The sequence below is a fragment of the Patagioenas fasciata genome, chromosome 2 (genome assembly GCF_037038585.1).
Source record: "Patagioenas fasciata isolate bPatFas1 chromosome 2, bPatFas1.hap1, whole genome shotgun sequence".
Classification (NCBI taxonomy): domain Eukaryota; kingdom Metazoa; phylum Chordata; class Aves; order Columbiformes; family Columbidae; genus Patagioenas; species Patagioenas fasciata.
The window spans coordinates 153,157,916-153,185,764 of NC_092521.1; the positions used below are offsets into that span (position 1 = coordinate 153,157,916).

At 40.6% G+C, this 27,849-nt stretch overlaps 1 protein-coding gene across 23 annotated transcripts in view; it reads left to right on the top strand.

The window, feature by feature from the left end:
* The window catches only part of SVIL (supervillin), a 141,332-nt gene that overhangs the window by 50,617 nt on the left and 62,866 nt on the right, over positions 1–27,849 (top strand). For 20 of the 23 annotated variants that reach the window (XM_065831883.2, XM_071805276.1, XM_065831872.2 and 17 more), the window contains 2 exons: positions 20,276–20,342; positions 24,672–24,763. Coding sequence is in view for 18 of the 23 variants with exons in the window: in XM_065831872.2 (XP_065687944.1) it covers positions 20,276–20,342; positions 24,672–24,763 (159 nt within the window). In the remaining 5 variants the exon portion in view is untranslated. Of the gene's footprint in view, positions 1–17,261; positions 17,338–20,275; positions 20,343–24,630; positions 24,764–27,849 lie in introns of those variants that run through there. The other 3 variants (XM_071805274.1, XM_071805275.1, XM_071805272.1) reach the window with 2 other exon arrangements.

The following is a 27,849-nucleotide window of genomic DNA, read 5'->3' on the forward strand; positions in this document are numbered from 1 at the left end:
TATTGCAGTGAACAAACCAGTGCTGACACCGACATGAGCCACGTCTTGTTCCTGCATTTTGGTCCATTGATGGTGCCCAATTTGAAGTTTTATGTCCAGTAATTTGTCAGCACTTCAGTTGGCTCCCTGTCTCCCCCTCATTCAGAGCCAGTGCTGCCTGTGCATTTCATACGACTGTGCCCTCTGATCTGGAGCCAGTCCTTGCTCTCCAGAGCAAACACACTGCAGTCCTGAAGACAGCACTGTGATATAGGCAATAAGTGTCCTAAAAAGTGTAGTTGTGTGAGCTTCAAGTTTAGCAGGATTTATGTGGAGCTCTGGTCCCTGCCTAAAATCAGATACTTTAATTCTCTTTTTTTTTTAATCACTAATAAGCGCTTAGAAAGTTGTTTTTTGGTTGGTTGGTTTGTTTGCTTTGTCAAACCATAATCTCCGCATTTGTTTTTGTACAGGGTTCGTTAGAGGAGCGTATGGCTGTGTTGATTGTGTGGAGCTGCCACTCATTTTGCAAAGTTATTGGTTTGCATGTGGCCAGGCAGCATTTATGAAAAAGCCCTGCCCGGCCCTGCCTGCTCCTGCATTGTTTCCAAATAAAGGCATGTCTGGAAGGGGAGCTAAGCCTCCAACTGCCGGACCTTAAAAAAAAATTAAAAAGGACCTTTTACCCATGGATTGAAAAGAGGTGATTTATCTGCAACAAACTGTTCCTTCCCCATCCTCCCCCGGCCCCGCTTCCCTTTCTCAGATTAATAGAAAAAGTTGCTTTTAAATTTAACTAATACAAACTGGTTGTTTTACACTCATGCTCTGTAGCAGACAGTTTAGGAACCTGACCATCAGCCCAGGAGTCACCTCAAACTTCTTAAAATGTCCAATCGATATATTTTTTTTCTACATTTAGAGCAATTGAAACAGAAAATGCTTTTGTTCCTGGAGGGTATTTAATAAGTGAGCCTTTCTATGCATTTAAACTCTCATCTATGTGATGAGCAGAGAAGTTGAATGGCTGCCTTTATCATGCAAGGTATTATAGCAGTTTGGCTGACTTTGCTTTTTGTTATTTCTTAAGCCAGAAGTACTCTTTGTCAGGGTTTAATACAAGTTTGAACTGACATAATGGTGTTTTGCTGTGTATGATCTAATGACATAGCTAACGTGAGGTTCTTAGGAAGAGATAATTTATTAGACCAGCTGGTATGGGGGAAAAAATGAGACAAGCTTGCAGGCACCCCATCACTTCATCGGGTCTGAAATAGAAGCAGCAGATATGAAGGTTAAACAGAAGTTACAAAAAACTACTCAGTTTAATCAGACATGCATTGAACTGTCAAAGAAGAGCACATTGGTATGATATTCCTTTAGTGGCTGGTGGAGGGTGAGAAGATAATCGTTTTAGTGGAGAAAGAAATAAGGAGTTTACAGCCTGTTGAACAGGGGGGAGACTATAAAACCAGTAACTGATGAGCCCATGGCTGTTCTCAGTATCTAGGGGAACTGGGAAATTTTAGTTCTTTGACTTCTCTTTGGAAAGTTTTATTTTTGTAGGTCTTTTTGACAATCAAGATTGCAAGATCAGTCATTTGTAGACAAATAGCGTCAGGTTTATCTAAATTAACTTCATCAGTCAAATCTAGTTTCAGGCATTCTTTGTCAGCTGGTTTCCATCCTTATGCTACACTTCTAACTTAAGGAGTTATAGTTGTAAAAGTAATGGCAGAAAAAAAAAGAACCTCTTTATTGCTTGTTCTTAAAACAAACAAACACCCCAACAACAACACAAAGTATTTACTTCCAAAATCAGATCAAATCTATTCTAACAAAGAGCCCTGAATGCTAGTAGTTTTTTAACCTATTATTTTCCTCAATCAGAAACAAAATTCAGAGTTGAAATATTAAAGAACAATCTTAAGGTTTTGCAGAATGACAGATGCTTTAGTTGTGCTGCTAATATAGTTGACATGTGCTGTTTTAAGCTTTGAATTAGGATGCTTTATCAACATGGATTCAATTCACATCTGGTGATGCACTGTCCATGTATATTGGACTGTACACTGCGGAGAGCAGAGGAAAACTACTTGCTACTCTTTTTCTAAAGTTTTTCACTATTTTTCTGTAGTGCTTTATTCTAAAATAGTTAATATTATAGTTGAAGCAGTGTCAGATTAAACATGTTGAAGTAGAAGTCATATTCTAACTTGCTTGTCTGACTTCTTAGTTCCTTTTAATTGGCTGTCTGTACAAATGCGTTCTAAATTAACCTCTGTATATATTAACAGTTGCTTTTAAAGTTAAGGTATATGGCTCTATTATGCAAAACTGATGTTCAATAGCAATTATAATGCTCCAAACAATTTATGCTGTTTGGTGTCAGGAGTCCCAGGAACAAGCCTGAGTTTTTTTGGTTTGTTTTGTGTTTTTTTTTTTTTCCCTGAGTCTCCCTGCTGTATGTTAAGAGGGCAGAGCTGTTTACTCAGCTGTGTCCAGTTAGTACCAGGGGCTGGATAGGTAACCCTTGCATTTAACCCAGGCTCTGGGGAGGTGGAGAAGGTCAAAAAGGCTTAATCTAATTCAGATAAATTACTTGCCAGGAAAGGGGTGTAGCTGTGCTAGCGTTTGTCTTCCTCTGCCAGAAGCCAGTTTCCTCCAGCCTACTGAACTAACAATTTAAAAAAAAGGTGTCATGTGTTTGGAGCAGTTTAACAGCAAGTAGGATACATTGAGGGAAAGACCACAACATCTTCCATGATCCCTGATGTGTGGGATATGGCATATCTGTGTCCCAGCTTCCTTGGAGGCAGTTTCACAGAAACTTTCAAAGATTAAGGTATGTTCAAATATCCCTTTCACACAGTGCTTCAGTCGTGTAAGTTTTCAGTCACATGGCTAGCATTGGAGCCAAGGTTTTTGTGTTTTGCTTTCAAATTTTTCAAGAAATTACCTGTAATTAGTTGTGAATGCCCTTCACCACAACCACTTCAGGAGTACCACTACTTTAGTAACCTGTCCAATGGGCCTCAGGAGACTGGCTGGAAACCTAAGCTGGACATCAAGTCACCCTAAGACTGGTCTTGAGGTATTAAGTGGCTTGAGTGTGGCCTCTGTGTAGCAGTTTCACAGAGAAGCTGATGTTAGAAGCTAAGACTAATATACTGATTTAATACTTGTCCAGAAAGAAGTAGCAGCACTAGGCATTCAAATAATTTTTGATGTGGAACAAGTTACAGAAAAAAAAAATGTAATCTAACTGGAGCTTAATGGAGTGGCTTAGTTCTAACAGATGAGGTCTTTTTTGTGTATTGGCTGCACATTGCCATAAATGAAAGGTACTTTTACAAAAGTAGCCAGCATTCTCTGTAAAGGTGGAATAAGAGTTTTTATGGGACCCCATCCTGATGCATTAATACTACCAGTGCTTGGAAAGAGAGAAAATAAACTGGCATAATGATGAAATTAAAAATGCGGAGGGGGGAAAAAAGGTATTTGTAACAATCCCAGTAGATAAAGATGGGTACAACTGTACATTATTCTGACATCATGAGATCCAAAGTCTGTTCTGAGTTGTTCTTACCATCTTATTTTCCAAACTCTGTCTCTTAGCAAAGAGAACTGAAATCAAAGTCCTGCTGCAGTCCCTGAACTTGAAAACTGAACTATCCTGTAAGGAAACCACACTTGTTTATTTTCTTCACAATCTAAGATAGTAAGGAAAAAAAAAGTCTACAAACAGGAGCGGCTAAACCTTTAGATAAGGAAATAGAAACAAAATGTAAGTTTTATTTTTCTGGGGAGGATAAATTTGTTACAGTATTTAACAACGTGTATTACTGGATGTTCCTTTTAAGGTGTTTGCCACAAAGCAGTGACTGTGGAACACCCTCAGGGTTGGCATGCTTCACCCATTAGAAAAAAAAGGACTGCAGCTAACAGTTCAGCAGAGAGAAACACTGCTTGGCTTTTTAAATAAAACAACGCAGTGGTCTACACTGGTGCAGACTTCTGGCATTCCTGGTGCTGATTCACCTTGTCATCCCTTAGTCTCCTCCTTTCTCTTCCCTGCCTTTCTATGTTTGGAGGTCATTTTTCAAGGTTACTTACCAAGCTGCCTGCCTTCTGCTTCTTTTGCTTCCTGATTACAGGACAAAAAGATATAATAGGTGAATAAGATTCTTTTAATCAAGAGTTGTGTGTTTATTCTACCGGAAAATTTTCTTGCAGTCAATAAATGAAAACAGATCTTTAAAAAAATCTCAAACCAACAAAACTTTTCCTGTGAACACTTTGTAAAATCCAGTTTCTATGCAGATGGTTTTTATATACCCTCAGACTCTTGAAATATCAGAAACTGGATGTTCTCACACTGTTCCTCATAATGACTTGCAAGAAATACATATAACTCTTGGCAAACAAAAACCTCCCAAAAAAGCAACTAGTTGCAAACTTACGTATGCCAAATTGTTTAATAGAATACTTCAATACACACACACACACCCTTGAGGGAAGAAAGTGAGAATTTGACTATAAAAACGATTATAAAAATTATGCTTTCCAAGTGAAAACCCTGTATAGTGTCCTCTCTAGGAGCAATCCTCTAGTTTTGTTCAGCCTTCGTTAAATAGCATTCTAATGCTCCAGATCTCCTTGGATAGGATTTTGTTATTTTACTGCATATTGTAAGCTAATGCAACTCCTGGACATACTCCAGTCTGTGCTGTCTTGACATCTAGACTTTGGGTATAAGCTGATGATTATGGTTTCAGACTTCCCAGGAAAGGAAAATAAGAGCTGAAGAAAATGCTGCAGCTTTTCACAGTGATCTCATGCATGGCCACATGCTGTCAGGATGTTTAAGTTTCTTGTACTGGGTTTTAATGCAGGCATACTTTCCATGGGAGTTTAAAACACTGCTGTAGTTTGACTTAAAGCCATTGGCAAACAATACACTTACAATATGGTCCAAATGTCTTGAATTGTAGCCTTGACTGAGCTTTTTTCTGTTTACTTGACTATTTAAGAATTTGGTTTTTTAAGTCAAAGCAAAATATGTGTATGCTGAAGTGCAACGCAAATTGTTCAGTCATTTATTTAGGGAAGCTGCTGGATTACGTAGCTCTTGTACAGATTTATTTTATTCAGTTTTTTCCATTAGCACTTAGAAAAATCAGACCAGATGTAGGAAGGCAGTGAGAAAAACAAGCATCTTGCTTGGACTTCAAAATCCTTTCTGTGGGGTGTTGATATAGAACTTAATAATAAATGTGCCAGTAGTGTTGGTGTGCTGAAATAAAGTTCCCAAGTGGCTCTTGGGGGCTCCCTGCTGTAGGAAGGAGGACTGTTTTCATGCCATAAGAATACCTTTTACAAACTGAGCAGGACACTGTGCTGGCAATGGACTAAGTACATTTCAGTGAATTTCTTGTGTACCTGTCCTGTATATTCTCTGATAAGGTGCTGAAGTTGTTTATGGCTTGGATCACGAGCTGTGACTGTGGGGCCTGTGTGGATGATGGGGCGTTTTAACAATGAAGCTTCTCAGGGTCCATGCACTCCGAAATTCCCCAAGGCTTGTGACATCTCATTGCTCCTGAGAACTGGAAGTTCCTTGATAGGGAGAGTGTGGCAATGAGAAGTCTTGCTGCAGAACTTGCCCCGTTTCCCTGCTGGGTTTTGTGCCTACCCTGAGCCCTGTCCTGCAGCAGCCGAGCGTGTTGTGGTGCCTGGGCTGAGCTGGCTGAGTGTGTTGCTCAGCACTAGGCTGCCTTCACTCATGACAGGCCCGTGGTCACTGAGAATTTGGTAGCATCACCTGGCACAGAGCTGTGTCCTGCTGGCTAAGAAGCACTACACTGTGCGTGTCCATGACTTCAATGGTAATGTGCTATTCCTCAGAAGTAGTTTTGCCTCACTTTTAAGGAAATACTACTGTAGGTATATTTTCAAAACCTGGATTGGCAGGCCTGCCTTGCAAGGACCTAGTCTGGCACCCTTTCTGTAACTGGCTGTTAGTGTAATATATTACTATAATAACCAATGACCATCAAGAGATCTAGGGAGTCCTTCATTCTTTCCAGCTCTAATTTGTTCAAGCTGCCTGCCTTTTCTCCTTTAAGGGATGTATCTTTTTTCCATTACACGCACTCACTGCTTCAAACAGCATAGCATTCCTTTAGTGCTCTGCATGGGACAAACAAGTTGACTGATGAAGGGAGTTTACCTACAAAAGAAAAGTGTCCAAGACCATCAGCATGCTTACATCATCACCCTTCGGTTGTTGGCCTGCTCTGTAGTGTGGTGCTGAAGTTCAGCTTTGTGTGCTCTGGGTTGGTTCAGCTCTCACAAATGCACATCCTCAGTTTCCCATGTGCAGATCTCACCTAGGGAAGGAGGGAGTATGTATTGAGTGCTTCATTGAACAGCCCTTTAGGGAAACCTCCTGGAGAAGGAAAACAAAGCCCGGCTCAGGAAGGTGGCCTGGTTTGGGGAAGGAGTAGAGTGGGAGAAGAAAGCCATTGGATCTCTAATGGGAGAGTCTGCAGTGGGAGCTGGAGAAGAGCCAGTGGAGAGTGCAAGTAGATTTGGGAACACTGAAGAGTACAAGTATGGTGGTATTGCCCGTAGGGTGGGGTACAGGAGGAAGGTGGAGGTATGCAGAAGGCAGCAGAAATTAAATCAGAGAAGGTTTGGCAAAGATGAGAGCTAGGACAGAAGAAGAAGTAGAGCTGGGAATGGCAGTTGTAGTCTCAGCAAGATGTGTGAATTTTGGGCCAAGTACATCTGAGCACCTCCCATGTGGCAGCAAAAGCTGTGGTGTGGCAGAGCCCTCCTTCCCACCCATCACCCAGGCAGTAAGGTTGCACCAGCCTTGAAGGCTGTCCTCTCTATATCCCCAAGGTGGCTCAGGGAGGCTGGACTATAACAAACCTCTCAACTCCCCAGGCAACTGCCCTTGTTCTTTCATTTGTAGGCTGTTTTCTCTGCTCACTCCATTTCATTTGAACAAAGTCATGATGTTTTGCTTTTGAGCTTGAACTGGCCTTCTGTACCACCAGGGGAAGAACACCTCCCAGTTACCTCACTGAAACCCCATCTGTCTTCTGGGCGGTGCGTGCCTGCAGCACATTATTGTTGATTACGTGGTAGCTGTGTTTCCTCCTGTGTGACCGAGGCCTGGGGTGGTAGTTGACTCTTGTAAGGTCACTAGAGGAAGTGGCCTATTTGGCAGAGTGTGCGCGGAAAATATTCTTCAGCCTTGATTTAAAGTAGAGGTCTTACATGAACCATTACTCTGTTCTTTCAGCATTGCCTTTGACATGCGTAGATTTTGCTGAATTTACTTTTCCACCCTGTTCTTGAAGATTTCAGTGAGAACTTCACTCTATATCTCTGTACCAGTCGGGTAGACCCGAGTCCAATAACTGTACTTTGTCTTGAGCAATGAAAAAGCCATGCTTCTTTGTGAGAGTGACTTTGTACCACTTACGTGTCCTTGTGCATTTAAGATATTCAAAAGACAGATTAAAAAATGTTAATTCTTTTTTCATTTTTTTCCATCTTTAGCACAGTGGAGAAGATACTGCTGTATTTCTAAACTGTCCCAAAAATTCCTTCCTGAAGCCTGTCTTTTTGGAATTCTTAACGTCTGTGAGCGAAGATGGAAAACGGGAGTGTTACAATGGACAGAAGTCAGCTGTTACTTTACCTCCCATTTAAAATTAAAACTGCAGAAGCATAAAAGCATTTGAAAGCATTTGCTAGTACGTAGTTACACAAACAGTCCTAAATTACTGGTGCCAAATAAGCAGTAACCTGTGAGGGTGTCACAGTGTTTTTTCTGGATGTCCCTGAGTTTACTGAGATTCTCTTTTTTAACCAAGAGGAGAGACATTGTTCCCCCTGGTCCTTTGGGTTTGTCAGTGTGTATTCTGAGAGACCAGAACTGAATGGGTGGACCCATGTCCTCTAGCAAGTAGTGCAAGCCTGTTAAGTTTTTTGTTGTCCCATACTGGATGCCTGTGAAGTGTGACTGACTTCCATAGTTCAGGGCTATCCTGACTTCTGTTAACAGAGTTTTAGGAAGATCTAAAGTGCACAAACCAGTCCACCTCATTCGTAGTGTGTTGCTTAGTTTCCTACAGCATTCATTATTGATATTAGATAGTCAGAAGAGCATAGTGCTGATCTAAGCAAATTGGACACAAAGTGAGTTAGCTTAATTTAGAATGACTTGTGTGTAATCATGTCTGACTGGCTCTTTTTTGGATGTGTATGCCCCATTTCTTTCTATTAGTGGAAAATATGTTGGGTGAGAATAGATTTTTAGCAGAAAATCAGCAGTTCTGAGCCAAGATCTGTGTGTGCATCTGAGCGCAGCTTTGGCTCAATATGATGATGACTGAGCTTACAAACTCTAGCATGATTCCCAGCTGCATTTTTTTAACATGCACTATTTAAAGAGTGAGTCGCCAATATATGCTATCACTTTTTGATTATAATAGTGTGAACCCTGGGTTCATTGCAGGAACAGGACATCACTGTTGTAGTTTGGTTTCTTTCAGTGGGCTGATAATGATGGTTTGGTTTTACTCCCAGCATGTTAGAGATTTTGAGAGTTCTGAGAATTGTTTGGTAAATATATTGTTGCATCTGGTAGTACTAAGCAGGTATTTTGCCTTACAGGGTGGTGTTATTTTTCGAAGGAGCTGTGACATGGAGTTGACAAAACACAGGAACTGAAAGTCTTCAGGGCAATGTGCAGGATCCTCCATTCGCTCTCCAGTGCTCTCCTGCAGAGCTGCGCCCTCTGTGCCTGTCCCTGCTGCCCCGGGACAGTCCCTGCCAGCACCCTGGCAGTGAGCTCGCTGGGATGCTTCATTCAGGGCAGCAAAGCACTTAGAAGACTAGATGCTGATTTTAGAAATATCAGGGTACAAATAACATCTGAACCATCCTGGTAGTGTACTGTTCAGTGCCAGACATGGGGGAATGAAGGAGAGGATTGCACTGTGTGTACTGACCTGTAGGAAACAGGCCCCCCTGCGTGGCCACGGGCAGGGGCTCAGGGCAGTGCTGCTGGAGCGGGTGACCTGTGCTGTTCTCTGCTGTCTGCAGCTCTGACCACAGAGAGGTCTTGTGGCTTTACTTGCAGACTCTGTGCTGGGAAAGAGGGTAGGATGGTGTCCAGATCTGGCATCTCGAAATTGCCTTTGAGAGGCAATAAAGGAAAAACTAGTCTCAATCACAGGAGAGGCAGCAAGCAGCATAAGCAGCGCTTTTTTGCCAGATAGCTATTTTGGGGAGAGTAAATAATTACTTTTGAAGCCATCTGTCTGAATTGCCGTGAATCTTGCCAGAACTGATCAAGAGTGCTAAATAATTGAATAGTAGTGTTCAAATGAGTATCTGTACCTAGCTTTCATCTAGTTCACTTGGTTCTAGTGCGTGACAAGTACCTGTCTGCTGTCTTGGAGCTGTGAAGGTGTCTGTTTATCCCCACGCTGCTGGCCTACTTTCAAGCAATTCATACAGTGAGAAACCGGATTATTTTTTCAGTCTGGTGGTCCTAAAATGTGCTGTGGTGAAAACCGTAGCTGAACTTGCTGCAGTGGTAAAACTGAAGTGTGATCTCCGTCAGCTGTGAGCTGCTGGCTGAGCTTAACCTCTGGTGTAGGAGCAGCGAGAGCTCCTGAGCAGTGCGGATCTGCCGAGATTCCCGTGGCTGAGCCAGCCCGGGGGTGGCAGTGCAGTGGCACGGCAGTCGAGGAGGGCTGGCCGAACCCCCTCCGCCTGCCCAAGGGGAGGTCGGCTCCAGCTGCCGCTGCGCTGCCGGCTCGTAAGGTAAACACTGGGTGACCTATAAGCCAGCCAGTCAACTCGCGCGTGGCCTTATTAGGCAAGTTGCTGCGGCGGCGTCTGGGGACGGAACATGCTGGATGGCGGCAGAGAGGGCGCAGCCCAGAACGGATCCAGCCCAGGCCCCTCGAGATACGACCCAGTACTGCGGCGCTGACAGGGAGCTGCTGCTGCCGAGTGCAGCTGTCAGACTGAACTCTGCTTGGCAAATACCAAATATTATGCTAGACATAGCTTTAAAAAAATACATATCCTTCCATGTAAATGTTAATAACTGTAGTTCTCTTTCCTGACATATTTTTCATGTGCTTGGTTATAACCTTAGGATGCCAATTCACACTGTCATTCCATATACGGGAATACTTTGCAGTCGCCTTTGTGAAGTATGTTTTCATTCCTTGTGCTGCCTGCTCTCAGAGACACACCTGAACTAAGAGCAATGATTTTTCGTGTGAGAGAGGCTTCGGGACTTGTTTCTTCTTTCTCTCTTGTGCAGTTTTATGCCCTTTATTGGAAGACTGTTACTAGCTAAAGGAATGACCCTGCTCCCAGGAGAAGGGGAATATTGGCACGTGTTACCTATGTGCAAACCAGGACTTGACTAGATTGCTTTATACCCACCTCATAAAAACCAACTTTCGCATCGAAGAAGGCTTCAAAAAAAAAAAAGTCTGTGTTTTTCCCTTAGTAAAATCCCCATATTTTTAGACAAGTACAGTGCAGGCAGGTGCTGTGCAAGCTTTCATGTGCAGCTCTAGAGTAGCTCTTCAGATCTGACTTGTGATTAACTGTTATTAGTGATGTGTACCCTCCTGAGCACTGGGCACATTTGTGATTTTTGCAGGGGACTATGGAGTCTCTGAGGGCAATAAAGGCCATCGCTGCTATGAATTTAAACCTTCCCTCTAGAGAACAGGCTCCAGAACTGCAGCATCACTGTGCTAACCAGGCTTTCTTTTCTTATTAGTTTTTGCTTAGCCATGCTTAAGCTTGATATGCGTGCTTATCTGTGGTGATGTTATTTTCAGTGACACTACTCGTAGTTGAGCTGTCCTACCTTGACCATGGGCTCTTGAATAAAGCACATGCTTTTTCTTTATTTCTTTCACTAAATAGTTACTTTTCTGAGAAAGCATTGCAACATGTTATAAACAGGATGGGAGCTGGGGTCATGGGATTTTTTTGTCTGCCTGAGGCTTGAAAATGCAGTTGTATTTCAAGGTAAGTATGCAGGGATGTGATGTGGCCTGCAAAATGTCACATCACAGTGGTAAACAAAATTGGTGTTTTCCTTAGATGACTATCGAGAAGAGCTAAAGAATTTTGTTATAAATTCTTCCTTGTGGTATGCATGCCTCTCTCCGCTCCCTTATTGGGCTCTTATGAGTGCTGATAGCAGCGCAGAGTTGTTCAAGAGCAGCCGGGAGAAAGCTCAGGAGCTCTGTACTTTTTGTGTCCTTAACTGCAGGGGGCCATTTGCCACTCCAGGCAAGGAGGCAGCTTTGTGTTGGTTGTATTGCACTCTGTCAGAAAGTTTTGCACAGATTGAAAAGACTAAAAGTATCTAGAGATGGGGAAGCCTGTCCTAGAAACCCTGGCCACTTGTTTGGCAGACGGTTTTGCAGTCTCTCCCAGCGATGGCTTATGCCATCAGTCGCTGCAGCAGCAAAGCTCTCGTTCACTGCAACAGGAAAGAAGAAGCTGCTGCTTGTGTCACGACTTCAGTGCCGGATGTCCACAGAGCTGTGCCTGACCCTGTGCCTTCATGTTCTGAACTGCAGCTGCTTTACAGTGAGCCATAGCGGGAATGCTCTCAGATGCTGTTTCGCTAGGTAAAAACCTGTCTTTCCCCGGGCTGTTTAATCATTTAAATTGTACATGCTGCGGGGATGTGTTCCTGTGTTATTCCTCCGTTCCAGCCGTTTGCTTATTCCATGCCTAACCCCGGCCCTGTGCACACCTGACATCTTCTGTTATTGTTTCGGGCCTGCAGACAAATAGATCTGACTCAATTCGGATAATGTGCCTCACTGGTATAGCTGATTACCCCATGTGAGAGGGTTGTGTGGCCTTTGAACTTCCTTTAAGGAGCTAGTCTAGACTGATGCTACTCCTAAAGAGGAAAACCTTGAAGATCTTTAATTATACCACAGTCTTGTCATATGGTTTTGTGAACAGTGATATGAGATGTAGGCATGCAGGGGAACATTGCCTTCATGATCCTTATTCTGAAATGTGTTGCAAGAATGAAAGGTACCCAAACCTCCTTTCAAGAGACTTTGAGTGCTGTAATTAATGACTTGAGTGAGATTTCTTGAAATCTGAAATAGCGATCCAGAGACAGAAAGGCTTTTTAGAGTACACATGGAAAAATAGCTGTTATTCTCCCTTTTCCCAGAGCACATGAGTACATATTCAGTACAAAAAGACCATCCATATTCTTCTAACACATCTGTCACCTTCTCCTAAAAAAACTTTGTCCCCTGTACAATGCTTACTAATAATCTTTTTTAATCTCTTTGCACATGACCTGTTTTAAAGTACACCACACAGGTAACACAGTGCTGAAGTTTATCTGAAAACTTGTCCAAAACATAATCACTACCCAAAAAGCGGAAATCTTCTTGCCAGGATCATTATTCAAAAAAGCGGAAGTGGAGAAAAAAGCAAAGTAAAAAGGATTAAACTTGCTTTTCCCTGGAGAAATGATACCATGTCATGAAACTATTCTACCTTAAAAGTCTGTACAAGTGGCCTCCATTCAGAAATGAGAATATCACTTTGCCTACGTATATGGAGTTTGCATAGAAAAGAGAAAACAGACTGGCATTGCCAACCAAGAACACACATTCTTTTTGCAAGCTGAGACTCTTGAACATGATTTGAGACAATAACTTCATGTTAAGTGATTATGCTACTGAAGTAATCTGATAGATTTTTGACCTGTCCCTTAGCTTTAGGCTAAACGATTTCTTGAACACGTTGGCAGAATTTGCTGGAGGGTGGGGGAAAGAGAAAATAAGGAAAGGAATGGTCTTCTAGTGCCTTACCACTTACTTCTGGAAATATATCCCTATGTGCCAAAACCTGACAGAGTGGCTTGTGGTGGGCGAGTAGCCTGGAGCCTGGGCAAAGAGGTCAGATGGAGCGATGGAAGAGAGCAGTCAGGTTTAGCTCTCTCTTCCGACCTTCATTCCTGAGATCATCCACAGCATCTCAAGTTTTGGCACAGCTCTCTTTGACTTCCTATTTCAAGTGCCCTCTCTCCTTGTCCAGAAGCAGAGCAGCGAAATAAAATTCATGAGCTCCTTTAGACCTCTATCTATGAAGTGTGGATGTAAATATGATTTCATCATCGTGTTTATACAGATCATCTCCGTTTTCCATGCTGCTCAGATTCCTGTTTACCTAACTAGCATATTTGCTGAAAGTTTCTTTGCAGTCACTGTTGGTTTTCTTTCCTCTGCATTCTTGATTTTTTTAATTTTTAGGCTTTCTTCAAACAGCTGTCACAGGCTTCTTTGATTTTTTGTTTTTATAATAACTGCAAGCCACAACAAAGTATCTAGTTCTCCTTATCACAGAGAGCACTTCTAAATATAAATTCATAAGCAATCAAAATTCAGAAAGAAAAAAGACTTGATCTTGGTGGGACCTGATTCATAACTCTTCAGTGCTTTGGGGCTGACAGCCCTGTAAGTTGGGAACAGCTTTGCAAGCCGTTTAAACTCCAGTTTTGATTACAGTGATTAGTTTTGCCAGACAAAAGGAAGATATTTTCCTTTTCTTCCTGTGGGAAGCTTCAGAACAACATTTAGCTGCCAGCTGGTCTTTCATGAGCAGTCCCAGATTTGAAATGTATGCACGCTTAACCTCTAGCTCTTTGCCCAGATGACTGCAAACTTAGCTTCTAGCTGGGCTGCTCCCCTTTCTAATGGCTGAACTGTTGTTCTCTTTTTGTTTGCTTATGTTGGAGGCTGCTAATACTCAAGAATTAATGATGGCAGAGGAGGACAAGAACATTACTACTGATTTGTAACAGTTTGGCTGAGCATACTTCTAGGTCCTGGAGAGTGGATCACTTTGAAGGGCAAAATCCTCTTCCTTCATCCCTCATCAAGTATTTTGAGTTGAGTTTATTTTCTTCTGGGAAAGACTTGCTCTTAAACCTAACATTTCCGAACAAGCAGCAAAAAGCTAAATCTAAGACTTCATTTCTTTCTTCTTCTTTCTTCATTGCTGGACCCTGGTGTCTGTTTTTATCTGTTTTTATCTTTTCCAGTGCCAGAACTGGAAGGGAAGGAGGGAAGTTGTCAGTTACATACAATCATCTTCCCAGTGGGCTGTGCGAAGTGATTAGCATTGGTGTAATACCCTACGGCTCCAGCATCTCTTGGCTTTAAGAGTTTTAACGTTGGAAGCAGTGTTGACATTTGCCTCTCATCTTGAAGTGAAGCAGAACAAGCTCTGAGATCACAGATTCTGCACAGTAGCACAGTTTTAGTATTAATGGCAGTGTCATTAATGCAAATTCATAGATACCATGCACAGAGCCATAACTGGTGATCACCATCCACCCTAACATGAAGAGAGCTTGAAACAAGACTTTAGGCTATGTCTGGGATTTTTGTGAAGACCTTGATACAGGTGTTCCTTTTATTGCATATTTTACTTTCGTCTATAATAATTCCCTTTGTTCCCATGAGTAGGCTCCTGTAATCTTGACCTGGCAGCCGTAAATAGTAGGGAAAGGAGTCCTACTTGTACCAAAGCCTGTCACAAGTATTCCTCCCCAGGTGGTAGCCAGAGCTGTTGGAGAAGTTGTCCTCTTTCTGTGTCCTGTGAGTAGAATTTGAACAGCACAAGCAAGAACCTGTTTAAAACATGCACATTTGTGAAAGGCACTCTATAGAGCATTTCTGTGTTTGTGCAGCTCTATGTGCTTTACCTTCTGCAACATGTTCACCAGAAGGATGTTGAGGACAAAATGTTGGAGATAATTACAGCATAGGAATATGGAAACCTGTTCCCTTCCTCCACAAATACACACACACACTTCTCCTTCTCTGTCATATGGGATATCGCCAGACATGGAGATGACAATCAAGCTAAGGTCACCTCTTTTGTTAGCTTGAAGGATTGATCCCTTTCATGGTCATAGGATCCTGTGCCTTTCTCTTTGTTCTGGCACCTCCTGAAAAGCATACCCAGCAAAAATAAAAGGGAATATTTACTAGCAGTTCAGTCATCCGACTGGGTCAGTAGGGGAGCAGGAGGTCCTGCAGGGTGGAACGGGTAGGACTGTCTGTCTTGGCAGCTGTGAGCTGTTGCATTGTCCAACTTCTCCTTCAACCTTGCTAGAGACTGCTGCCACGAGATTTATCAAGTTAGTGTTATTTATCTGCACTTTATGCGAACTGTTCCCTTAATGGGCACCAGGATGTGTTATAGGTGCTTAAAAATGCTCCAGGTAATACCTGTATTTACAAGATCAAGTAAACGCTTTTCCCACAAACAGCGTTCAGGAAGAGGGGACCTTTCTAGAATGGCGCTTCTCTTACTGATATACCCACACAGATACTGGTCCGGAATGTCCCCATTAGCTGTTACCAGCAGCTTCTTTGTTATTTCTGCACTGTCTGATTTTTGTGTTTTAAGCACACCTACACTTATGTCTAGGACATAAAGTGGATTTTCAGGTTGATGGCAGGTTTGGACCGCTGTCAACAGATTTCATATTTTTGTTAGTGCTTTTGTGTGTACTAGACTCAAGTACATGGAGACCTTCACAGCTGGTCAAGAGAGCACTGCAATGTTCAGTTTGTGTTCAGTGACTAGTGCTGTGAAGTGGCTAGAATTAAACACAAGAGCCAGTAAGCTTACAGGCAAAGAAAAAAATGTGGTATGTACCATCAAATATTTCTGAGCAGGGGATATTATTTGATGAGTCAGGCTTCAATGCCCTATTCCATGTGTTGGGTGACTCTCGTTCTAGGGAGCTCTGGGCTGTTGAAAGATTGGTTAATAAAAGGTGCTTTGGTTAAGGTCACATTTTAAAATAAATTAAAAAATAATACAAATAGCAGGGGCATTACACAAGGTGGAGTACGTATTCTTCTATGCACTGCAAGAACTTGTTGGTATGAAAAGCTGTGTTTTGATGACCTACACAGGCTAAATACAACATCATGCTAAGCCAAAAGAAATTCGTAGGGTTTTGCCAGATTATATTTTTCACTTGTGGTTAAGCAGTCTCTTTCACAGCATCATCGCTTATATTTTGCCTGTACATAGAGGTTCCCAGCATGGATCAGGATCCTGTTGTGCCAACTACCATAAAAGCAGGCAAGACAAGCCAAGAACTTCTGTCTTGTGTTTCTAAGCTGCCTTTTCATGGTCCTGACAACCCCAGCCTTGTGATGAGTTTTCTACTGGTACTAGTTTAAATCTCTTTGAAGGCAAGAAACCTGCTGGAGGGAAGCTAGTGGACTTTGGTTCAATGGGGTTGAATGCGTGGACCTGTTTCAGTCACATATTTAATGCTTCTTTGTGTGTGTTAGGCAATCAGGTACTTCAGTGTGGAAGGCTGAGCCAGGGTTATTTGCACCATTTTGAACAAATACTTCCAGACTTTCAAATTTAACTATAAAGGTTTCTGAGTCTTCAATCCGAAATCCATCAAATATGCTTAATAAAAAAATATGGTAGCTAGACAGTACTTCTGTGCGATTTTTCACCTTCTGTCTTGAATTAAAATATTTGAAGCTTTGGTATCTGTTCTTAAATCTCCACCCCCACCAGTAATTTTGCTCACATGTTATCCACAGATCTTGTCTGTTTTAAATGTTCCAACTAATAGTTAGGCAAAATATTTAGCATAATGATATGATTAACAGAGGTTTTTTTTGTGTTTTTTTTTTTTTTAATGGCAGCCTGGATGCTGCTTTTCTCAAGCAAGCATTGCAGTTTATCCTGATTAGAGATAGGAACTAATTATTCCTCTTCTTGGAGGTGTGGTGTTCTGTTTTGAGGGTTTTTTTGGTGTGTTTTGGTTTGGGTTTTTTTTGTTTTGTTTTTTTAGTATGAGGATTTAGGGGTTCTGCATTCATTTTGCAGGAATATTATGTGTGATTTGGCTGGATCTTTGAAGTGGTAATATTATAAATCTCCCAATCACCATTGCCCAATCTGTTTTAGCATTCATGTGCCTAATTTCTGTTTGTAATCTGATTACTGGCTTGAGCTGCTCCAGCTTGCAGCCTATTGCTATGCATTTACTATACTCCCTGGGACGCGATAGCCTGACAGCTCCGGTCCTGTGCTATGAAAAATCTCTACATGATATTGCTAAGACAGGCCTAGGGCTGTGGCTGCTTGAGAATTAGCTGCTATTGTAGTTTCTCTTTGCTGAATCCTTTGTTTGTGCAACCATGTTCAGAAATCCTTGGATCTCCAGCTATTTGGGAAATGTTAAATACTCTGAGGAGCAAGGTAAGAGTTCCAAGTAGATAGAAGAAAATGCAATTCATTTGTGTGTGTTTAATCTCTCTTGTATATATGTATGCATCTGTAAATATTGTTTGACTGGATCCTCTGCAGCTACGTTAGCTACTTTAGCAATCGGTATGCAGTTAGTCACCTAGGCTATTTCATTATTTCCTAAAGGACACTTTTGAAAGATCCGATTAGATGGATCTTTTAATTAGCTTAGCTTGCCACCGACTTAGGGCCTTTAAATATACTAAGTAACACTGCAAGGTTGCATCTACTTTTTTTTTTTTTTAATATATTCAGCATTTTTAAATTTCCTATGTACTAAAGTGTGGATAGTGGTTTTATCTGGTAGTTTGTACCTAAGAGGGAGGGGGACTATAGACTGAACAAATGGTTAAACTTGTGAGCAACTGTGATTTAGACCTCAGTAAATATACTCTTAATTTTAAATACAAATATTTAAAATTGTTTTAATGTGGTTATGAGCATGTTTAGAATTCTTCAGAGAAAGAAGGAACAAAATGCTGTTGCAAAGATTTTCCTTCTGTGTATCAGGTTCTGTGAGGGTGGGTTTTTTCCTTTAAATTAACCATTGAATTAAGACTGCGTTAAACTGATGTTCTCTTGTGGGCATATTTATTTACTTTTGAAGCAGAGTTGTTTTACTTTTTCTCCTGTGTTTGCATTTAATTGTAAGACTTCCATATTGTACTAAGTAAGTTTTATTGGACTTTAATCCCCACTCATGGGGTTTAATTTGAACAGGAGGAAATACATAAAATATCAAAACTGTATAACAGAATGTAATTTTCTGGTTGGGTTTTCTGTGTCGGGGGGAGGGGGGCAGGGAAGAGAGGAGCTTGCGTCTGTGAAATCCAGTGAAGTTTTAAGACGTTTTTGAGGCATTTTAGATGTGGTGTGTATAAATATTACTGAATATGTTTAATGGGTAGCAAGAGTCAAACCAGCTTGTGTGCCCCCTCGTAGCAGCCCTTCTCCCTCTCTTCTCCCAGCGCAGCCATGGAAGCTGCTTTCTTCCCTTCTCACGTCCCCTCTCCAGTTTTGGCTGGGCTAGAGAGAATTTCTCTGTGGTCTACTTGTGGTTTTCATAGCGGACAGCTGTTTTAGTGCCAAAAACTATAGGATGGGTTGTATCCCGTTAGAACGGCTATAAATTTCAGATATGCCTGGTTCTGATTAGCTAAGCTGATTCTGAACTGGGCTTTTTAAGTTACTGCATATTCTTCTCACAGTAATGTAAATCTGGCCTTTTTAGAGGATACTTATGTCATATGGAGTATTCTTTTTATTGTTGTAGTGTAAAATATAATGATTTATATACCATTCACACTGTTTTTCTTTTAATACTTTGTTTTGGTCTAACAAGATGTTTCTGCATAATCTGTGTGCTTTATTCTCCATTTACTTGGAAAGAGAAAATGAATGTTAACAAAAACAGGAAAAAGTTGCCTATTAAAGTTGAAGAATGCTATTAGTAAAGCTGCTTGAAATCTGAAGTGACTTGTAGCAGATGCCTAAAAATGCTCTTTTGCACATTTTAAACATCTTTATCAAGCCATTAAAATGGTCTTTTTTCTTTTACCTTTTTTTAAAAAAAATATATATTTTTATATTGTATTTATATTTTATATATATATTTATATATACATTATATTTATATTTCTGCCACCTGGAGAGGTGGCAGAAAGAAGTGGAAGAGCGGAGAGGGCTAAAAAGTTTTGAAAAGCATAGACAGAAGACAGATTCCATAAATTAAGACCCATGTTGTCAGCTATAGTAAGTTTCATTAAACCCTTTTTGCAAAATAAGAAACATCCTACCTAGATTTTAAAATATTTTATATAAGCAAATAATATTCTTTTTGCCAGTTAGCTTTTCTTTGAAATAGTTAAATCTCAGTTCTGAGGTAGAGTAAAAGGGATATTGCTGCTTTTAAATTGTTCTAAAGTTTAGGTTGTGTAATAGTGGTCTGCCTTTGAAAAATAAAGTGAACAATGTGTCAGTGACCAATTGTTTTTTAATTTAGGGTCTGGGGGTAGTTGATGTAATACAGATGGAGATGGAAGGCAATTTTCCCATTGGGAGTAAATTATTAGTAGCTTCATGTGTTTTTCAACAGCAGTCACAGACCAGGTGCTCCTCTGCTTCCTGCTCGCAGTTCTCCAAGGTCTCTTAATAGCATGTGCAATGTTGAATGGAGGCAGCTGGTCCTTGGAGCACTGGTCCCACCTTAACACTGGTCATCGTTTAGACCGTCTCATGATGCTCGTGACTGCAGAAATGAAAAAGTTGATTCTGGGCCTGGGGTAGAGGGGAGATTGTCCCTTGCCCTCTCTGAGAGTAAGCATGTTCTAAGGCTATTCAGGAAAAAAAAATAGAGCTCCCAAATAATAGACAACCTGTAGAAATATTTCTGTCATAGGTAGTGTAATACTGTTGTTGCAACAGATCCTCAGCTGGGCATCTCTGACTTCTGCAGTGAATATGCAGTTTTTATGGTATTGCTAAACTGCAGCCAAAAAGGCTCTTGGTGCTTGCAGCATTTCTCATTTGCAGAGTGCTTCCTGAATATGTCTTCCACCCATTTAGTAAGCTGGGAAACGGACTCAAGGAGTTTAAATGATAGCGCCAGACTCCTGTGCTACACCATGAATACTGAGATTAGAGCATGGCAGTTCCATAAAGTGTTGACATTTTTGATATGTTTACAGTCTATATGTGTTTTTGCAAGGCTTTGGTTTGTCACCATCGTGAGTATTCCAGCTTACGCTACTTTGATTAGAGGGGAGGCTTTTGTACAGTCTTTTCCTGTGGGAAAGTACTATGATTGGAGGCCATAACCTAATTTCCTGAACGTTCCCCATTTATTAGAGCAAATTTACTATGGTGTTGTGTTTGGTTTTTTTCCCCACAGATTTTGACAAAGAAAATTCAGTCAGATTTAAACCTTCACGATTGCTCCATAGGAAGAGAGCTCTAAGGTAAGGTGAAGTTTTTCTTGTCCAGTGAAGATGACTGGTTGCATGATTGTAACTTGCAGTCATTCCTTGAATCTGTGTTCATTCTTTTGTCAGGGAAAATGATTATTGGTTCTCTAGCAGGACTAAGCTTTGGCCTATAGGAGATGCTCTGAACACATATTGAAAACACCGACTGCCTTCTAAGTAATAAAGAAATTTGTAACGGGCATTGCTTAGGGAAGAGTCCCACCCTGCACTGAGCCTCCTGCCACTGCAATGCCAATTTTTCCTTGCGTGGCACAGATACAGTGCAGACATTTAGTGCACCAGCTTGGAAAACTGATGTCTGAAAAAGAAGGTGGCTGAAGTGGGTGAGTTAATTATACAGCCATGCAGAGAGCTTCATCAGCACATGGGAGAGGACATGACAGAGATGAATGGAGAGGTGACGTTGCTGCATCCTTGCAGGGCCATGCTGCCTCACGCCTGCAGTCTTAGGGCACAGTTCCACAAGGCTGAGTAAGGGGATACAGTTCTCAGCTGGGCAAGGTGACAAGTCACGTCCCCTCTGTCTTCCCATCCTCACTCCAACCGTTCTTGGTGTCCACCTTTGCACTTACTGGACTCATTCATAATGGCGCAGAGAGGAGGCCAGGGAGCTGCAACCAACTCTTTCCCTAGCAACCAGCTGTTTTGTTGGTTCAGCTGCACAGGAATCCACTGGCCTTAGCCACCCAGGCTCAGATTTGCAAGCATCTTTTCAGTCAACACACCCTGATTCTCTGCCGTGTTGTTCTTAGGTACTGCTGAGAGATGGAGGGAACAGGTGTACAAGACGCACTGTGTTATGGAAGGCAGGTAGGGGAAAGGAGGAAAGAGAAGGGTAGAAAAGGATGTGACTGTAGAATATAAGAGCCCAGGGAAGGAAATTCTCCTGAAGGCAGAGAAAGAGAAAAATGGACATCAAACACCTAGTTTGAAGTGGATTTTCATGCCTGTATTTCAATCACAAAATCTCAGTATATCCCATAGCTTTAATCCAGATGGCAGGGCAGTGTTACCAGTGGCATTTGGATCAAACTTCTGCCTCTTTTGGGCATGTAACTAGGTTAGTGGGACAGCTATTTAGAAACTGTATGCTGCTGCTGCAGCAGCAGATGAAGTTTTCAGCCTGGAATCCCTGATGTATAGAAGCAGCCCACACTTACTTTGGATGTTGCAAGAGCAGTATAACTACTGAGACTCTCAAATAACTCTACTAATGCCACATTATACATAGTTTTTAAAGAAAGAAATGTGGAGGCTGTGAAATATTGTTGCCTGTGTTTTAACAGGATGGTTTCCTGAACATTGGCCAGTATTATGAGTTTATTAGGAGCCTGAGACCAAACCACACACAAATCCTGTGTGAAACAAACTTGTGGAACCTCATGCTGTTGATTGCATTTCATGAACCATGATCAGAGGCTGCATTTCAGGCAAACAAAAGAGAAGTTCCTCTTTTCAGTATCCAGATTTGACAGGGAATTTAGGAAGAAAGAATTCTTGCAAACTTTTTTTTTTTTGTTTTCATTTGGCGAAACTCAAGTATGCCTTAAATCATTTTAATAATGAATGTGCAGAAACTGCTGGTGCTGCTTTTCAAAATCTGCACATAAATTTGTAGCATAACTTGAGAAATTAAGAAAAGTAAAGATGAGTGGGTCTAGTTGTGATACTTCTAGGATACTTCTAAATTAATGTTGCAGCTGCTCCATTAGCAGATAAACTAATAAAGCAGGGAGACATCTGGATAGATCCCTTTGAGAAAAATGGGAAGTTTGGTGAGGAATTCCTTATAAATGTATTGTTTTAAAAGCCTAATAAGTAGTGTCCTGTCTTTTTTTTTTTTTTTTAAACTATTTGGAATTGCTCTAGCATCATTCTGATTCAATGTAGAATCCTAATGAATGTTCTTATTGAATACTGTGACCTGTCCTAAATATGCCTACTTTCATTTTTAGAATTAATTCTATGCATGTATCTATAAATACCTAATTGTTTGGCTTGACTGTATCATCCTCAGAGCGGTTCTGTCTCTGAATTCTCTGTGCAAGTGAAAGCAATGTAATTGATACATCAGTTTAAAACATGGTGTGTTTGTAATGTCTAAGTATTCAAAACAAGCAATACAACCTGCAGCTTTACAAGAGAGAGCAAAAATGCCTCTGAAGAGAAAAGAAAAAAACCTTAGCATATGAAAATACCTAATAGTTTAAAAATAAACAAGTACATAGAAGCTGCCGGTCTGTCCAGAGGGAAATGGAAAATTAAAGCAGAAGGGAGACTGTGAAGGAACTTTCAGAAAGCAGATAACCTGTGGTGCTCTGTAGCCCAGCAAGGGTTAAGCTTAAGAAGCTTGTTATTAAAAGAATTTTTATGAAATCTGCCAGTGAGCAAAGGTTGGAAGCCACCCTTGGTACTAACGAGGAGGGAGCTCACATACAGGAAGGACTGGATGTAATGGAAGAAAAGGGATGTAATGTAATGTAATAATGCTGAGTGCACAGTTGTACTTTGGGGGCTGATAAATTTTTGTCACTTGGAGCTGATGAAAGCAAAGCCTTGGCAAATTAGTTCCTCATGCAGGATTGAGCAACTAATATAGTGTAGATATAAAAAGGGAAATGTATTGTAGATCCTGATGTTCATCTGACTAGTCATAATGCTTTCTCTATCAAAATTCCTATTTTTATAAGACACTGCTAAGACCCATTTCTGGAATCAAGACTATCCAGTCCTGTTTGCCATATACCAAAAACAGATAACTTAGAACTGGAATAGACAACTTTTTTACAGATAATCAATGAAACTGACAGCCTATCTTGAAGCTGAGTAGATGTGGAAAACTCTGCCCAGCCTCAGATGACACATGCGCACCCATTTAGCTGTGGCTGTTGTGGGCTGTTTTTTAGTTTATCTTGGTTTTTATTTAGTTCCATTAAAGTGTTTTCGCGTTGTTAAGATACACAGTTTTCTGTAATGGACAGCTTATTGCAGCTCTTCATCTTCTGTTTGCTCTTTTCTGTAGTGGCTAACGTTTTTCTTGGCAGTACCTGGAACAATTTCTGTAAGTGCAGTTGTCGGAGAGGATTTGCAGCAGGTGGCACAGTGCCTGAATGTGACATAGCCCAGTTTCTTGTCATTTCAAGGGTTTCATTGTCATTCCAACAGTTTTGTTCTGTCTTCAATGTCTTACAAAGGAATACTGTTTATAAATGATAAAGAATCAAATACTTCTTGGAGTTAATGTAAAATGTTACTTTTCAATGAGAAATGTTCTCTGGAATAGTACGTGTAATAGTAAGTGCAAAATAGTTATATACATTTGGGGTTTTTACTATTTTTTTATTTTCTAACCAAATACCCTTGATGAAAAGGTATTCAGTTCTTTAAAGGCCAATTAGAAACTGTCCTAAGGAAGGATTTTCCAAGAGTAAGGCTGTGCAATTTGTCTTATCGAAATGATGGTAGATAGTGTGGCACTGCAGTACCATGGCCAAATAAAGACCCTAGGATCACTGTGGAGATTTGTATCTGTTACACCTGTCTACACAGTTTACTGAAGGTTTTAAGACTAGTGTAAGTTTTCTTATGCCTGACTGGGATAGTTTAGAAGTCATAATGACAGAAAAGAGCAGTTCTCTCTCAGTTTCTAATCACTGGAGAGAAAAATCTCACTTTGTATACCTACAGGATAATAAACTTCCTCCAAAAAGTCTCTGTAGACAATATCTGCTTTAGACCATTATGACATCTACATTTTGCAGTTAAAATTTGTATATTTAATGAGTATATTTGAAGAAATATTTTGTCTCATCTAAATGGGCATTTTTGCTGTTTTGAAAAGACAAGGCATAAAACTAGATGATCTGCTGCTTGTATCAGCATATTATTTTATAAGCCACATAAGATCCAGAGATCAGTGCAGTAACAACAGAGCAGTCATCCAGAAAGCTTCTAGGTGGAGTGTACAATACAGTACTGCATTTGATGAAATATGTTTTAATATTTATGGAGAACTATTTGATATGGGTTATTTCAAATGTAGTTGCTAGTGGAGCATTTTGAAGACAGTCTCTGGTCAGTAATTTAATGCAAAAATGTGTCACAGTCAGTTCTAAACAAGTTTCAAATTATGTTAGGTTTGGCTCTGTGAATTTCTTGGGGTTATTTCTTATTTCATTCTTCTGGAAAATATTTTCTTTGATATCTCTGTTTGACTATCTCGCAGTAAATTGGTTACATCTTGACTTTATTTGATTTGTAGCAGAAACATCCACAGTTCTGTAAACCAGATGTTGCTTTCAGTTTTCAGAAGGAGTTCTCATTTGAAGATAAAGAAGAACTTGCAAACAGCACAAAGGATATCGATGCTAATCTCTTAGCAGTACTTCCAAAAGGTAGGTAAGGGGGACATGTTATGAACACAAGTGGTAATTTAACAGCATGTGAAGTTTAGTCTGTGCAACTGCAAGGTACGGTTAAAATCACATAGGCACAGATGTTTTGTAAACGAGTTTTCTTTTCCCTGTGAAGTATACATAGGGGATGGAAGAGGGGATGAACCACAGTGCTCTTTCACAAGGCCTTGTTGCATCCCTGCTTCAGCTTTGTTTACCTAGTTTTTGATAGGTTAAGAAGTAGTTGAAATTCAAAACTTCAGAGAAGTTTCTTTGTACAGTTAGATTAATACTTGGCTGGTAATCACAGTCCAGTCCCCTTCAGTAGTTGGTATAATCACTGTGCTTCCATGACTAACTGACTACACACTGAATTTCAGTCTTGCATACTAAAGGACCTGCATCAGATATGGGGTTTGGGATTATCTCTTTAAAACTTCTGTCTTAGTCTGATTAATTTATGGAGGAAACAGCAGTTCCATCTTTGTCTTTTAACACAGTTGAGGTGGGGGCAAGAATTAATTCTCTTGAATTATTTAGAGGAAATGACAATCTGCTTTGAAATAGTTCTTGTCCAGTAAAGGGTCACATTTGACTGAAGAACTACATGTAACTGGCATAAAGATATTCCCTTCACTCAGGGATGTTGTGGATCTCAGAACTTTGATTAAAACTGTGTGTGTCTTCTGATGTTACTTTTACCCTTTTCAGAAAAACTACAAGGCTAGATGCACTAATCCCAACATAAAGGAACTGGTTTGTTCTTTTACTGTCATTTGTTGCAGAGTTCCTTCAGAAAGGAGCACTTCTCAGCATAACATTCAAGTGATATGTGATGTGCTTGCTTTTATAATGTAGTCCTGACAGACATTCAGAAAGAGACTTCATTGACAGAGTGATGCAATAGAGTGATACAGAGTTATACATTACAGACTTCCTGAGAGCAGTAGTCAGCAAGAACAGGTAGACCCTCATTGTTCCATATACTTAGCCTTACAGTCATGCTGGCCAACAAGTTAATTGTGAGACTCTTCAATTGAGAAACCTTCTTTGTAAGTTGCTTCTCAGTGAACTCAGTTTCTACTTCCTAATAAATTATTCTCATAATAAAAGCATCAGATTTGGTGTGTATCAGACTTAGGAAAAAGTTAGCAGTGGGAGCTGATGGTTACATTCTGAGGGGACTACTTGAGGCAAAACACTTTCTGAAAATTCAGATTATTTGTCCCATCTAGGGCCTAATTTTGATACAGATTTGCACGTGTTGGAAAATTGAAGGAATATATTTAATTTTCAGCTGATACTGACTGAGCTGAGGTTCAAAGAGTCTGTCCGAAGTCTCACATGCTGCTTCCTGCAGTTAAGCATTGAACATGTTAGTATGCCTCTACTAGCATAAACAGAAGATAAATGTGTCTCCAACCTGGTTTGTAGACCATCACCTTTGCAGGTGAGAAGAGGAGGAGGTAGGGATCAGGCTGGTAGGCTTCACTGTTGCGTTAAATTTTCCTCAAAATGAAAATGTGTATACCTGCATTGCAATGGTTACTTACTGTACTAAAGTTAAGCCTCTGGCAGGTAAACCTTTGATCAGTGTCTGCTCAGGTTTCGCAGATGTATGTGCTCACTCTCTGCTGAGGACTTTCGGAAGGCTTGATTTAGTTTTTACAGCTTCTGTATTTTAAAAATAAAGCTGCTGTCACATGTCTGTAACTTTATCCTCATGTTTAGTCCTCTGCTGTTACCAAAGAGCGCTTTCAGCAAAAATGTTCATATTTTGTAACAAATGTTTCTGAAAGATTTCAGAATTCTATAAGAAATTTTTCACCTTAATGGGTTTTTTGAACATTTTTATAAGACGCACTCTGAATGTACTTTTAATTTTTTTATTCTGGGACAAGACATGGAAAAATACTGCTTTTGCTAAATACTTGTATTATAAAGTAAATGCTGCTCAGAAGGTCTACAGTTACCAAAATTAACCTGTCTCCTGACAGTCTGCCTTAGAGGGTATCCTACCATGGCATCCTGCTCAACATCCTAAAATAAAACCTTGAAGTTTAGGGGTGTTTCTGAACTGTGATTGTTCTTCCTGTTTCGCTTTACTGACCAACACAGTGCTTACAAAGTGTGTTGGCATGAAGTAACTTAGATAAGGAGCTTTTACTGTGAAATTAATTATTTTAAGCTTCTTAGTCTCTTCCTGTGTGCTGAATCAGACCTCTGTGCTACCTTTTAGGTAGAAGCGTTATTATTCTTTAATGCTGTCATGGGTGTCTTTGAAATGGTGTAGTTTCTGGTGGTCATGTGGAAAAACACCCCATGAACAGATGGGAAATCAGCACAAACTTATTCAAATTGCAAACTGAAGAAGATAAAACTGATCACCCAAGCTTGCAAGGACCAACCAGTGTCCTTGGGAGTGAAATTTCTCTAACTGGCTTTCATGTTTTGGCATCAAATACTTTATTTAGCAAAAAGTAATCACTAGAGGAGAAGACTTCCTGCATTTTATCTTATCTTTCTTTTCTTTTTTGTACTTCTTTTCTCTGCCTCCCCAGAAGAAGAATACTGCTGAAACTACTTTCACAAAAACCTCTGCAGGTGTTGGCGAACCTAGCTGAAATTACTGTCTGGAATCTCAAGTGTGGAAAAAGTGTAAGGCAGCATAGAGTAGTCCCATGCTATTTTTGTCCCATCTTGTTTGGGAAGGTGTTGGAGAGATGCTTCATGAGACCAGTGCTCTTTTTAGGACTGCAAAGCAGTAGTAGAATCTCTGGAACTTCAGCTAACACGTAGCATGAGGGTGTTGAGCTGCTGGGAGTTCTTTGGATGTTCCACATTTCTTGTATGCAGATGTCTTATAGTCAGGTTTCCTTTTTTGGGGGCAAGAAATAAAAAGACAGCTTTAGTATATGAAACCATGCTTTAGAGCTTTAGTGGAGCTGTGTAAAAGACCTGTTCTCTGATGATGGTTTTAGGGAACTGTATAAATTGGTGACTAGGGAAGAAAAATGATCAGGATTTGGATGGAATGTGGTTTTATTAAGTGTGAACTGTGGAGGCCTTTGACTCGTCTGAAGTGG